This window comes from Lynx rufus, unplaced genomic scaffold, assembly GCF_022079265.1.
Source record: "Lynx rufus isolate CCGP_SWC_20201006 ecotype Redwood Valley unplaced genomic scaffold, mLynRuf1.p SCAF_15, whole genome shotgun sequence".
In the NCBI taxonomy this organism is placed as follows: domain Eukaryota; kingdom Metazoa; phylum Chordata; class Mammalia; order Carnivora; family Felidae; genus Lynx; species Lynx rufus.
In genome coordinates, this window is record NW_025814829.1 from 38373212 (window position 1) to 38388317 (window position 15106).

Genomic DNA, 15106 nt, shown 5'->3' on the forward strand with positions numbered 1-15106 from the left:
TTAAGAATGCCAATATGGAGTTACATCTCTGTTCATTTTTTTTCCTTTGAGCTGGAAACCAATATGCATTCACCAAAGGGCTGAGCCAGGAGACAACTGAGCACAACTACTCTCAAAACTGTCCCTTCCTGTGACCCAAAGGGTTCTCTGAAACGCAGCTTATGCATAGGACTTTTCTCCCCTCAAGAGACATCCTTCTACTAGTAGGCACTTAGTCTCAGAAATTAACCTATAAAAGGGAAGAGTCAGGGCGCCTGGGTGGCGCAGTCGGTTAAGCGTCCGACTTCAGCCGGGTCACGATCTCGCGGTCCGTGAGTTCCGGCCCCGCGTCAGGCTCTGGGCTGATGGCTCAGAGCCTGGAGCCTGTTTCCGATTCTGTGTCTCCCTCTCTCTCTGCCCCTCCCCCGTTCATGCTCTGTCTCTCTCTGTCCCAAAAATAATAAACGTTGAAAAAAAAAATTAAAAAAAAAAAAAAGGGAAGAGTCTTTGTCATGGGGACTAGCAATCTGTCCAACTTCTAGTCATGGCCTGCTTCCTTCTCTGAAGAGCTATGGACTTTGATGCAAAAATAAACTTGTGCTTTTCTACCAGCCCCACCGACATACCCACACAACCAGAATTTCCAGGAGTGATTCTCATACCTATAACTTGGTTGTATTCCTTTACATGGAATGCAAAGGACTGTTCTTCCTCACCATGGAGAGAACTTTCTCAGGCCCACGATGGAGAGCAAAGCTTCAAGACCCAAATTCCATTCTCCTTCCTTCATGAACGTTCCCCAATGTAGCAGTATTCTGGCTGTCTACAATCCATTTCCTCTTTCCTGGTAAGGACAACTGTAACATTGTCATTTATAATAAAAACTATAAATTTGGTGTTCCATTTCTGGCACAGAGCTCCTAAAACTCTTGACATTTCCGAAGAGATGAGAGCAATGAATGTCTTTTGTTATGTTAATGAGGTGACTAGCTTTTCGAAAGCATCTTAGGATAGGGGCTGGTTGCCAAGAGAATCAATCATGTGATTAGAAGGTTGAAACTTTCGGTTCCATCCCCAACCTTCTCCAAAATTGAATCAATTACCAATGGCCAGTGATTTGATCAATACTGCCTATGTAGGGGCACCTGGGTGGCTCAGTCGGTTAAGTGTCCAATCTGCTCAGGTCATGATCTCACAATTCGTGGGTTCGAGCCCCACGTCAAGCTCTGTGCTGACAGCTCAGAGCCTGGAGCCTGCTTTGGATTCTGTGTCTCCCTCTCTCTCTGCCCCTCCCCTACTCACACTCTGTCTCTCTGTCTCTCTCTCAAAAATAAACATTAAAAAAAAAATACTGCCTATGTAATGAAGCCTCCATAAAAACCCAAAAAGGAGGGCGGGCAGAGGGTTTCCAGCTGGTAAATATGGAGATTTGGGGAGAGCATACACTTGTGCTCAGAAAGGACATGGAAATTATGAGCCCTTTCCCCATCCCTTGCCCTATGCATCTTTTCCACCTGGTTGTTCCCAAGTTATAGCTTTTTATGATAAGCCAGTGATCTAGTAAGTAAAATGTTTCTTTGAGTTCTATAAGCTGTTGTATCAAATTAATCAAATCCAAGGAGGGGGTCAAAGGAACCTCTGGTTTATAGCTAATGGGTCAGAAGCACAGGTAATAGGATCTGATGTAACATCTGAAGTGGGGGTGGGGCGGGGAGGGCAGACTTCTATGACTGAACCCTTAACCTGTGAAATTTGATGCTATCTCTGGGGAGATAGTGTCTGTCGGAATTGAGTTAAACTGTAGGACACCCAGTTGGCATCAGAGAACTATTCCTTCTTAGTGAGGGGAACACCTCCCACACAGTGGAATTGGTACTAGAACATTTCAGCACCATGACAAGAAGGTAAGGGGAACCTTTCTGGGAAGGTTTCTCCAAGTCCACTCAGGAACCTGTGATAAGGCTCCACTGTCAGCACCAAGGATGGAACGTGTGGCCAGTCTGATCAATTACAGTGTACTGTATCCCCCCAAGCTCTTTTCTCCACATCACTGAGTTTCAAACTTGAATTGTAGTGAACACAATACGATGAGGAACCCCAACATATATATTTTTTTAAACAAAGCAGAGTTGAAGGGAGTAAACGTCTCCAAATCCAACCCTCTTCGCCTGCAGGTAGATAAGCACTGAGCTCTGCGCTGTGGGAAAAACAAAGAAATAGGACAAGGTACCTGCCTTGAGCACCTTGCAGTGGAATGAGGGGGCAAGAAAGAAAAGCATAAAAAGTAATGATGATTAGGGGCGCCTGGGTGGCGCAGTCGGTTAAGCGTCCGACTTCAGCCAGGTCACGATCTCGCGGCCCGTGAGTTCGAGCCCCGCGTCAGGCTCTGGGCTGATGGCTCAGAGCCTGGAGCCTGTTTCCGATTCTGTGTCTCCCTCTCTCTCTGCCCCTCCCCTGTTCATGCTCTGTCTCTCTCTGTCCCAAAAATAAATAAACGTTGGAAAAAAAAAAAAGTAATGATGATTAAATAACACTGTACAACAATAAAAGAAAGGCCACAGAGCCCTTGCCACTTATCAGACAAGTGTTAGAGGACTTCGGGCCAGCAGTGAACCTTGGCTGTCTCTCCCTTCTTCTAAGGCCTCCTCCTTGTCTAAGACTGCTCAAGTGTCAACCTCCCCCAGGAAGACTTCAGAAATGCTCTCCTGCCTCATCATGCCCACACACTCACCCCTCTGCCCAGATCAGAGTCTTTCCCTCCCTCAGTGTTTCATACCTTTGTACCAGCATACATATTTTTAAAGGTAAATGTCTTCCCCACAATTCATTGGAGAGGCTGTGAGTTTCTTTTTTTTTAATTTTTTTTTTCAACGTTTATTTATTTTTGGGACAGAGAGAGACAGAGCATGAACGGGGGAGGGGCAGAGAGAGAGGGAGACACAGAATCGGAAACAGGCTCCAGGCTCTGAGCCATCAGCCCAGAGCCCGACGCGGGGCTCGAACTCACGGGCCGCGAGATCGTGACCTGGCTGAAGTCGGACGCTTAACCGACTGCGCCACCCAGGCGCCCCGAGGCTGTGAGTTTCTTAAGGGCATGTAGTAGAGGCTATGATGCTCCCCCTCCACCATTCCAGTGAGACTCTTCCCCACCCCCTTTCTTTCCATAGCTTCTACCACAGGTGTCAGCCCTGTATGACCATCAAGGCTCTCCCTGCCTTCTCCCTGGGTCCCTCCCCAAGTATATTTCCTGCACCTCAAATCCAGTTTTAGCATCTGTTTCTTAGCAAACCCTAACACACTATTATAAGGCATTGCTTTGTACTAGTACATATATTTAAACAGTAGTTTATTCATTTAACATGTTGGTTTATTGGTTGACAATATTAAGCCTGATGTTCTATAACTTTTGGGTACTGAAATACTTAATTTTGCATGTATTAAACTATGACTTTGAAAAAACTTACATCCCATTAGGATATATTCTTGTTGACATTCTTAGACAGACATAACTAGGACTTTTCCCTTCCTTTTTTGCAGGAAAACATAGAGTAGTGGTTAAAAGTATCATCTCCCGCACTACTTGAAACCAAATCACAGCTCAACTACTCATGGGCGCTGTGGCCTTTGGCAAATTACTCAAACTCATTGAAATACTTTTTTTTTTTTTCTGATCTTTAGAATGGGATGGTGCTGAGGCACCTGGATGGCTCAGTTGGTTAAGCGTGGTACTTAGGCTTAAACAGGACTTCCGCTGAGGTCATGATCTCACTGTTTGTGAGTTCCAGCCCCGCATTGGGCTCTGCACTGACAGCGTGGAGCCTGCTTGGGATTCTCTCTCTCTTCCTCTCTCTCTGCCCCTCCTCCACTTGCACTCCCTCCCTCTCAAAATAAATAAACTTAAAAAAATAGAATGGGATGATGGTTCCTCAACTGTAAAATATGACTTTAAAAAATAGTACTCACGACAAAGGATTGTTTTATGAATTGATTAATGAATTAATTTCTGGAGCCGCATGCAATGAAAGTACTTCTATAATGAGTTTAAAAGCATTTAAAATGCAAACTAGAAAGCCCTAAGGGAAATTTATTTTCCCTAAATGAATTAAGCATAGGCCATTGTCTTTTATGCAAAATTGAGGATAACTCACATTAACAAGAGAAACCTGAGGACTTGTCTATGTTTCTGATGTATTAGCACAGCATGTGACACTAGAAAGTAAACTCTTGACATTCCTACAAGTAGAGATATTTTGTTTAAAAATAATTATCCCGTTCAAAACTCTTTCAGTTGTTCTCCAGAATACGCAGGAAAGCTACCGCTTTAGAAACGAATCCAATTTTAATATCCGTTCATCACCTTTGAACATGAGGGCATGCGGGGTTGGGGCAGCAGCACCAGCCTGAAAAGCACAGACGGGATCCCCGACTGGCAGGTAGGGTTCTCAGCACGCTTTGGAACCGGCAGCCCAAATTTCAAAGCCCACAACCACGAAGTACCTGTTGCTGCCGAGCCCTGGACAGAAGTTAAAGCGAACAGGAGCCCAGGAGGCATCCGCAAGCGGTACGACCCGCGCAGCAGAAGGGGAAGGGAGAGTTTGCCCCGCGGAATCTGGGCACGCGTAAGCACGCGCCGCGGCTCGGGAGGCGCAAGCTCGGAAGCTCGCAGTCCCGGCGCCTCGCCCACACCCCCAGGTAACGCGGAGGGAGGCTAAACTGCACGTGTGCTCAGCGTCTGGGGCGTGCGGAGCGCGCGGCTCTGCGCGGGCGCGTAGGCACGTGGTGCGGGGCCGCGCGGCAGCGGAGGAGAGAAAGGCCGCGGCGGGGGCGCGGGGCGGCGCGCGGCACTGCGGCGAGCGGCAGCAGCGGCGGCGGCCCACACGCGACCGAGGCAGACCCGGGCTTATCCGGTGAGCGCCGTCCGCGCGGGGCGGACGGGCGGAGGGAAACCTGCAGCCCACCCGGGGATGGGGGCAGGAGGGCAGAGGGGCGGGGAGACGGGGACGGCCCGGAGGAGAGGGGAAGGCCCGGAGGAGAGGGGAAGGCAGAAAAGCTGGGACGTGGGGCTAGAGGAAGTGCGAAAGCGACACGCTCCAGTCCTGGGGCAGGGGTCTGCACAGAGGGACCACTCCCCTGGATTCTTTCCGGACTGCATAGCCTTCTCCAAGGACCCTTCAGTGAGCTGAGTCAGCTGTGGAGTGGAGCAGACTTTATCATTGCATTTGACCCAATGCCTTCATTTTATGGGAACTTGGTTATGTTTCTGCGTTTTGGTTTTGTTTCTTTCGTTTCTCCATTTCTTTTCTTCTTTTGCGCGTATTTCTCGAGTCATTCACCATGCCCAGAGTTGCATCCTCCGTCTCGCCCAGAGATTTTTTTTTTTAACTTTGCCCTTTTCTGAGGATTTGACTTGAATTCTTTGTACTAAGTGTTGGTGGATAGAGATAAAGATTTCAAGAGTAATACCCTCTCCCCAGCATCTCTATTAACATTCTAAATTCGCATTGAGCCCTAGGGTGGAGAACATTCTAACCACTTGCTTTTGATACAAGCTACAAAGAATGCCAAAGCTTGACGTTAACAAGTTTATTTAAAATTTGAATGTACAAAATATCAATCATTACTTTTGTGATCTTTTGCCCCCATCTCTTCCTGGAAATTCAGCATTCACAAAGTCAGCAAATTTTGGTCTTTTCGTGTACTGCTCTGTGCAGAGACAGGTTTTTTTGAAGCTGTTCCTGCTCCCTGGTGGCTGACGCTGTAGAAGAGGAGCCAAAACCACCCTGCTAATAACATGTAACATTTTTAAGGAAAAGCAAGTGTTTGAGGGAATTTTGAGGAGTAAGAAATTGTCTTCCTCTTGGGAGATCAGGGAATGTTCTTTAACTTGTACAGTGAGTTTTAAAAGTTGTCTAGACTCAAGGGGCTGAAGTGGGAGATAGTCATTCCAGATGGGAGAACCTAAGGAAGCAGGCCAGATGGGAGAAGGTGGGTAGGAGCAACAGGGAACACTTGAGCTAGTGCCCTTCAGGCATGAAGAGATTTATACAGAGCCCTGGACCAGGAAGTTTGGCATTTCTCCTACTGAAGCCAGGGGAAGTCATTAGCATTTTCTGAGCTGGGCCAAGGCAGGCTTAGAAATGTCTGTGCTTCCAGGAGATTAACCTGGAAGCCTATGTGGATTGGAGGAGGAGAGTGGGGATTAAGGTAGGAATTCCTGACTCTGACCCCACATCTCTACAGGTTCTATGTTTTTGAGATTTTGTAACCAAATTGCATTTACATGCAATTTTGTTTCTTTCAATCAAAGCCATATATAAAACTACCCATCCAAGCTTCTGATGATCCTAAGAGTATCTTTAACTGCCCTAAGTGTGAAATAAATGTAACTAAAAGCTCAGAATACTGAAGTCTAGTGTGAACAGCCTAGCACTGTTTGAATTAGACTTTTGGTGCTGACCCTAGCTCTTGAGACTGTTATCATTTGAGCCTTCTTGAGTCCCTTTGGGCCTCTTAGACCTGGGGTTGTGCCCGTTGGTCTAGATAAGAGGTAATAAAGGGTAAGTTATAAGAGAGGCAGTAAGGGGGCAGGGAAGGAAGATAAGAGGCAAGAATACTTGCTAATGTCCTGTAGCCATCTGGTGCGACTTCATACTGTACTTGCTATGTGCCGGGCGCCGTTGTTAATCACTCTACAAGAATTCATTTAATTCTCAACAACCTATGAAATATGACTACTGTTATTAACAGGAGTGAACACCGAAGCACAGAGAAGGTAAATAACACTTCCAGGCTCACCCCACTGGGAACTGGTGGAGCCAGGATGCAGACCCATGATGTCTGACTCCAGAGCTGATGCTCCACCTCCTCCACTGTAAGGACTAAAGGAAGCAATCATAGGGGACAGGTGGCAGGTTCAGTCTGAGGTGTCCTGAGTTCAATGCTTGCAGGAGTGCCCGGTGGAGATACGCAGCAGGCATAGCGTCCATCTCCTTTAATGCAAAGACATTTCTCTGGGATAGATGGGCCTATGTTATTGGCCTTGTGTTTTCCCCATGGGCCAGGTGATTACATTTGTCTCAAAACGCCCAACGGGATTTTGGTCTCATCTTCAAACTAGGACAAGGCAGAAAAATCCTAGTATCCCGTATATCACATAAGGTTCCCCTTTATTGCCCTTCAGTACAGAACAAAACTACCTGAAGGATTTGGGCTTAATTTCAGGAGCAAGTCTTGCTAGGGACGTATCTGTAAGGGGAAGGGATCACGTTGGCTTCCTATAAAAGCAGTAAATTTTGCCACAGTGTGCCCTTTCATGTCTTTGTTTTGTCCTGTTTCTGGCTTGAAGGGCTCACCTGACCCAGAACTCTTGGAGGAGACAGAAGAAGTAAAAGATATGATCTTTGTAATCTGTAAAGTTTATGCTCCTATTTGGGGAAATGAGGTTAACAGTTATAAAGAGCAAACAAAATGAAACAGTTGATAATTGTTACGTTGTGTGGGTCAACTTTAAGTATAGTGGACACTGGGCTTTTTAATGTGCCAGTGACCTCAGACCTGTAATATACCCCAACTTGTCCATTACCTATAGACATCACTGTGTTTGCTCTAAGCCAACCATGTTTTGTCTAATTGTCACCAAATACTATTTGGTTATATTTTATTTTCTTCTTCAATTTTTAAGACTTTGCATTCATGGCTTCGCATTTTTGTGTCTTACAGTTCAAAAAATAACAGTTCTGTAACTAGGTAAGTGGAAAAGCTGAGAGTTGAGCCAGGCAGTCAGCCTGTGGAATCCAAGCTATTAACCACGATACTCTCTTGCCTCTCATTGGCTGTTTTCGACAGCCTCTTGGCTTTTTTACACTGGTACAGACAGGTGTATTCTCTGCCTGATGGGGAGGGATCCTTTTGCCCCACATAAGTGGGGTCAGGTTGATTTTCTCAGCCATGATCACCCTGTCTGTGGAAGTCATTATCCAGCTACAATTTGAACACCTCATTCAATTACCTACATATTCATCACTTTTTAATTGAACACAAGATGTCTTACCAGGTAACTCAGTGCAGGAAAAGCAAAGGCAAATGAAATGTATTCCTTATCCTAGGGAGCTTGGTCTAGTGGGGGAGAGATGAATAAACAATTATGATACAGTGTACATGGTCTACTAGAGCTAGGAAAACAGGGCAAAACTAGTCAAAATTAGAATTTTCAAACATAGGTAAATCTGAAGATCGTTAAGTAGATCACACAGAAGCCGTAAGACTGTAAGTGCTGGTTTTAGGTGAGCTTCTCCTTAAAAGAGTGAAGATATGGAAAAACAAAAGAATGTCTCTTTTCTCCTGACCATATTTCAATTTAAGTAATAGTATTTATGTATATATATTATTTATATTATATATTGTATATATTGTATATATTATGTATTATAATTATATATGCTATATATTATCATATATTGTATATTACATATATTATAACTATGTATTATATATTATATGATATATAATTATAATTTATATAATTATATATTATATAATTACATATATAATTACAGATTATATATGATATAAATATATATCATATATAATATATATTATAATTATATATTACATATGTTATATATTTTATATATGTAATGTATTATATATAAAATGTATATATGTTATATATAATACATAATATATATAAATATATATATAATATATATAAAAATATATATTATATATTATATACAATACGTTATGTATATAATATATATAGGATAATATATATAATTTTATACATATGTTTTATGTTATATGTGTATAAAATTACTATTACTTAAATTGAAATATGGTCAGGGGGCGCCTGGGTGGCGCAGTCGGTTAGGCGTCCGACTTCAGCCAGGTCACGATCTCGCGGTCCGTGAGTTCGAGCCCCGCGTCAGGCTCTGGGCTGATGGCTCAGAGCCTGGAGCCTGTTTCCGATTCTGTGTCTCCCTCTCTCTCTGCCCCTCCCCCATTCATGCTCTGTCTCTCTCTGTCCCAAAAATAAATAAAAAAAAACGTTGAAAAAAAAATTAAAAAAAAAAAAAAGAAATATGGTCAGGAGAAAGATATATATGTGTGTGTGTGTGTATATATATGTATATATATATATGTATATATATATATGATCTCCTTGAGTTAAATTGATGTTCTTTCTTGGGCCTGCTGTCATGTACCCCCTCTCTGCGAGGTTTCAGGCTGCCTGAATCACCTGTATAGACAAAGTGGGAGGCCTTTCTGATAGCATTTTCCTGGAACACTTGTCACCCCCCCCGCCCCGCTCCTGTCTTTAAAAATAATCTTGTCTGCAAAATTAAGCTCTACATTTTACATTCTCTTCATTTGCTCTGTGTGTTTGTGTACTTGTAAGCATTTTTCACAATTTTAAGCTGGGAATGGACTTTGCCTGGGAGTTTGATCATTAATTGGCATTCCTTGAAGAAGGAGAGGAATTATATTGTATGTTTTGCAGACATTTTTCAGCAGCTCAATGGCCTCCCGGAAGAAGAAACTTCAAGGTCTTGTTGCTGCAACCATCACGCCAATGACTGAGCATGGGTAACTATCACTTGGGACCTAAGGGGATCTGTTCTCATTCCAGCAACATGGACAGAAATCCTCTACACGAGCAGTCACTTAGACTGTGCACCTCTGTGGTACTGTTGCCAAATGGCAGCTTCTGTCAGTCATCCCCCCCCGCATGGTCTCTGACCCCAAGTCAGAGAAGAGGTCTCTGTGTCACAGACTGAACAGGAAGAGAGAAGGTACAATGTGGCATCTTGCCTTTCTCCCAGCATCTGTAGCTCCAGAAAGTAAATTCTCTTTGAATTTCATCAGAGCCCTGGCTTTCCCAAATAAGGCCAGTGGAACTGGATGAGGAGAATCTCATTTTAGCAGGATTTGCTATTAGCACTGACCTGGCCCCTCTAGATCCTGTCCCTGGAAAGCTGCATGATTCCACCCCAGGCTATTTATAGATGTGATTAAAATGCCCTCCCTTGAGGAAAGTGGGGAAGTTAGCTGCAAGGTGGACCCCTTAGTATGTTTGTAATCACATTTCAGCATTGGTTAAATGTTGGCAGCCTGCAGGAATTCGAGGTAACAACAGATGATTGCTGAGAACTCCTTACCCAAACAAGTATTTTAGCTCCTAGATGAATGTTATGGCAGGCCCTTTGCTCGGTCCTAGCAGATAACAGTCACGTGCCATAGGTGTCCACATGCAACGTGTAACTCCTCCCCGGACATTGGCATTAACCAAAAAGGGATTTATCCACCTGGATCTAAATGCTTTTGACCTGTTAGAGGGGTCAGTCTGCCAAAAACAGTCAAAATTCTGGATTCTTAAAGCTTCTTTCTTTCTCTATAAAATGCAATGGTAATTCACCTGCATGGTGGACTTACAGGTGTTCAAGTGAAGTCATCCATATGATGGTGCTCAGCACAGGGTCACTTTGCACTTAGGTCAATAAGTTTGTTTGAACCACTGTTGTGGCATCAGATGGGGATGAAAAGATGATGGGGCATTTAAGATATTTTTATGCACGGCATTTTATTTTTTTTGGTCTTATGTTGCTGAATTTAAACCTTAACCCTTCCCCTTTAAAAAAGGTGAAATTTCTTAGGACTTTGTATTCTCATTCAGAGCTGGCCATATCACAGTTTTCCCTCAGATTATTGGAGTTCAAAACCTCCATCTTCTCAGTTTCCTGAAAAATCATGTCTTTAACTAGGTCTAAATCGAATTCTTGCTGAGATGGCATTTAGATTATTCAGTGATTCATAGCAGTTTTTTTCTGTTGCTTCTCCATTTCCACAAGTTCGAAGAAAGACCGAAGTCAGCTCTTTGTGTGTTAGCCACTGTTGGCCCCATAAAACAGATAAATCATGTGACTGCATGAGCAGGCAGGATTCACTTCCTGTTATTGACTAGGATCCTGTTTGCAAGCTCAGAACACGACTACTGGTTGATGCTGCTTTAACCTTTTTCATCAGACCGCTCAGCCTAGAAGGGACCTCTTGAACAGTCTTATTTGTTCCTTTGGGACTCACTGGAGTGTCAATGTGTTCTTCCTCCCCATTCCACTGTTTTCCCAGGACACCAAGCCCCATGTATTAGAGATAAAGGACTCTGCTTTTCTGGATCCTTCTCCACTCCCCAGTATCTCTGGCCCTGCTGTCTCCATTTCTCTATTTCTTCCTCTTCTTCAATTCTTTTCCTTTCTAGAACCTTCACTTTCCTGATGTGTGAAATTGGGGGTGCCTGGGTGGCTCATTCAGTTAGGTGTCCAGCTCTTGGTTTCAGCCCAGGTTGTAAACTCACAGTTTGTGAAATTGAGCCCTACATCAGGCTTTGTTCTGACAGTGTAGAGCCTACTTGGGATTCTTTCTCTCCCTCTGCCCTTCCCTGCTCGCTTACATGTGCATGCTCTCCCTCTCAAAAAAATAAACTAAAAAGAAAAAAAATTTTTAAGAATTAAGTTAAATTAAGGAGAGCATGGGTGGCTTAGTTGGTTAAGTTCCGACTCTTGATTTTGGCTCAGGTAATGACGTCAGGGTTCGTGAGTTCGAGCCTCGTGTGGGGCTCTGGGCTGATAGCTCGGAGCCTGCTTGGGATTCTGTCTCTCCCTCTCTTTCTGCCCCTCCCCCTGCTTGTGCTCCCTCTCACTCTCTCCCTCAAAATAAATACATAAACTTAAAAAAAAATTAAAATGTATGTCAGGGCATAGCACATAGTAAGCATATAAGTTATATTAGTTCCACTGTCTTCTTCTGCCTGCCCCATCCAAACTTTCCTGTAGGTACAAGGCAAGATTGGAGCACCCACCGAGGACAGGTGGGCATTTGCCTACTTGCCTACAGGGGAATGTGAACTTCTGACATGTTTCCAGGAGATAAAAAAAAAAAGGGTCATGTGGAATCAAATACCTGGAAATTCTGCCTGGTGACCTGACATCATGGGTGTTTCCCTAACCTGGCTCATAAAGTAAGCCACAGTCTCCATGAGTGAGAGTGGTTGAAAAAGAGCTCTTCCCTGCATCCTTTTTTCTTCATAAGTCCAAGAAATACTCTGATTCAATGCTGAATGTAAGTTAAAGTTATGGAATGGGGAGGTTCTCAGAAAGAACATGGTTAGGTGGGTTTTAGTTAGAATGTCTGGGTTCTTGACCCTCCCCCCAAGCTTTACCACCAACTAGCTGTCTGACCCCAAGGAGGTCTTGTCACATGTTAAAAGTTCTCTTTCATATTCTGTAAAGAGAGGGAGTTCAGCCATATCCTCTCCAAAGCCCATTAAAATTCAAAGAGTCTTCTCTGGTGTTATGTCATGAGGGATACTGCAGTGGTCCCGTAAGAATGTGTAAAAGCACCTGTAACCCCAGTCCAGCGTGCACACTGTAGCACAGTGAGCTTCCTCATAAATAAATCTGATTACGTCCTCTTTAAGAATCTCTGCTAACTCCCTTTTGTCTAAGCCTTACTGCTTATCCACAGACTATTTGCTCTACATCCCATGGGAACTTGCTAGGAATGCAGAATCTCAGGCCCTACTACATACCAACTGAATCAGGACAGGCATTTTAACTATCCCTGGATGATTCTTTAGCACATTAAAGTCCGAGATGAACTGATCTAAGTTCAAGCTCAGACTCTCTCGGATACCTCTCCTGCTACATTTCTGGTCCCCCAAACACCTCATAGTTTTTTCCCTCAGTGCCTTTACTCATTCTGTTTCCTCTGCCTTTTTCTACCACCATCCTCCCCTCCCTCTACTCCACGTGAGCACTTCTACTCATCCATCAAAACCATCCTCTGGTGCTTCTTCCCCATTTTCTGTAAAAAGAATGATAGAGTCCTTCCCCTGGGATTCCACGTCAGCCTGTGTACATCTTTACACATTACATCAGCCTGTGCATGCCTTTTACGGTACTCATTACCTGTCTCTCCCTCCAGGCTTGCAGCTGCTTCACCTTATTCCATGGATATTTATTGAGTACCCAGCAATCCGCAAAGACTGAGCGTGTTTTTTATTCATCATTCTGTCTTCAGCCTGTAGCACAGTGAATGGTACATTTTGTTATTTCACTAGGAAAAGAAGCTAACACTGATGAGCTAAATACTAGGTGTCAGTCATCATGTCGGGCATTTTAATGTACATGTTCCAATTTTTTTTAATGTTTATTTATTCTGGGGAAGAGAGAGATAGCATGATCAGGGGAGGGGCAGAGAGAGAGAGAGAGAGAGAGAGAGAGAGAGAGAATCCCAAGGAGGCTTCATGCTTAGGAAAGAGCCCAATGCAGGGCTCAATCATGACCTGAGCTGAAATTGAGTCAGACGCTTAGCCAGCCAACTGAGCTACCCAGTGCCCTGTACATGTTCCAATTTAATCTGGGAGAGAACTACAATGTCGTTTGTACAGTTGATGAGACCAAGATCCTAAAGGTTAACACACTGCCCCTAGCCATGTCACTGGAGAGAAAGGTCTTTCTCTACCCACCTCAGTTCTCATCTTTTTCTACACAAGAGTACAAGACGTTTGTTTTCCTTAGTTGTTTCGAGAAGTCACTCCTTCCCTTGGGCCAGTACAATGTTTAGAACAGAAAGTCCATTTCAGATTGGCCAAAATGTCAAGAAAAAGACTATTTCCTCCCCAGAATGCCTTTGGCTTCATCACAGGAATCCTCACATCACCCTCTGGTAAAAACAAACCTGTTACCCCAGTCTGAAAGGGCCTGGACCGCTGGAGTTGGAATTGTGTAGAGTATTGTTTTCTTAACTGTGTTGAGAGACTACATGACCCAAATTCTCAGAACAGAATGTTTTCTGGCAAGGCAGGGCAATTATGGTCCCTGAATACTTCCCTGCTGAAGGAGTTTTGAAGTAGCCAAGTAGTTATTTTGCCAAAAGCACACATAACTTTCATCTGGTTTTGAATACTGAGAGTTATATGTAAAAGGCCAAAAAAAAAAGAATATCAGATATTCTGACAGGCATGCTCGTGACCTGCCCCTTTGATTCTGTATTCTCAAATAAAGGGAACCTTTCACTTAGTGTCATACACCAGGAGAGGAAATGAACAGCAATAGAGATTTTTCTCTGAAAAGCCACTTCAAATGAATTCTGTTATCCTTCTCCCCTAAGAGAAGAGATACAGTCTACATACGGTTTCAAACTGCACCCACTCAGGGCCGTGACTGGTGGCAAAAATAATTAGATAAACATTCTGTCCTCTTACGTAGTCTACAGGTGCACTAAATGTCCAAAGGTAGAGGATTAGCTAGATTAATCTGTTCATTCATACAATGAAATGCTGCATAGCCAGTCTAGTAACAGAATATCTAAAGATGTGGGGAAATATTCGATTTGGCATGCTAAGTGAAAATATAGCACCATATTTGGTACTATATATAGTACCATTTTGGTACATATTTATAGTACCAATAAATATGACCATATTTATTTAAGAAAATGCTTTATTATGTATTTGCAAATAGAAAAGTATCAAACTAATAAGAGTGATAACATCCAAAGAGATCCTGCATAGGTTCTTCTCCCCTTTTTTATGGTGTGTACTTTCAAATATAAATGACAGAGCTTCTACAGTATGAAGAAAGTTAAGCACTTTTATGAAAAGAAACTCATGGGCCCAAGGCAAAGAATCTGAACCCCTGGGAATTGAAATTAAGGTATTAAATTGGAGTTAAATCGGGGAGTGACTTCAACAAGCCTGGCGTTTGGTTCTGGATCATACAACCCTGAGGTGGCCAGCAGTGAGATGTGTTCTTGGGGCTCATGAAGGAAGACACACGCAATGGAAAGCCAGCCTTTGGAAGTGAACTGGCTTGTGCCACTTCTCACTTCCTTGAGCAACAGGCCCAAATGGGCGAAATGGCCATCCAGTGGGGATAAGAATCATCCAGTCTTACTGTTTCCATTACTGCTGGTGACTTCCTCCTAGCTGAGACGGTGCCTGCATCTATTTACATAAACCCACACTTCACACAGAGAGAGAGTAGGGTGGGAAACCAGAGAAGGGAGTAAAGTTCCCAGAGAGGATTATCATCCTGTTCCCACCTTAGCCCTGCTGTTGGGTTGCTTTTGT

At 43.6% G+C, this 15106-nt stretch overlaps 1 protein-coding gene across 4 annotated transcripts in view; it reads left to right on the forward strand.

Annotated features, from left to right (window-relative positions):
- The first annotated feature begins 4654 nt into the window (after nt 1-4654).
- NPL (N-acetylneuraminate pyruvate lyase) overlaps nt 4655-15106 on the forward strand; it is a 38469-nt gene continuing 28017 nt past the window's right edge. For 2 of the 4 annotated variants that reach the window (XM_047076873.1, XM_047076874.1), the window contains exons 1-2: nt 4806-4886; nt 9479-9564. In XM_047076873.1, coding sequence (XP_046932829.1) covers nt 9497-9564 — 68 coding nt within the window. In that variant the 5' untranslated portion in view covers nt 4806-4886; nt 9479-9496. Of the gene's footprint in view, nt 4672-4782; nt 4887-9478; nt 9565-15106 lie in introns of those variants that run through there. The other 2 variants (XM_047076872.1, XM_047076875.1) reach the window with 2 other exon arrangements.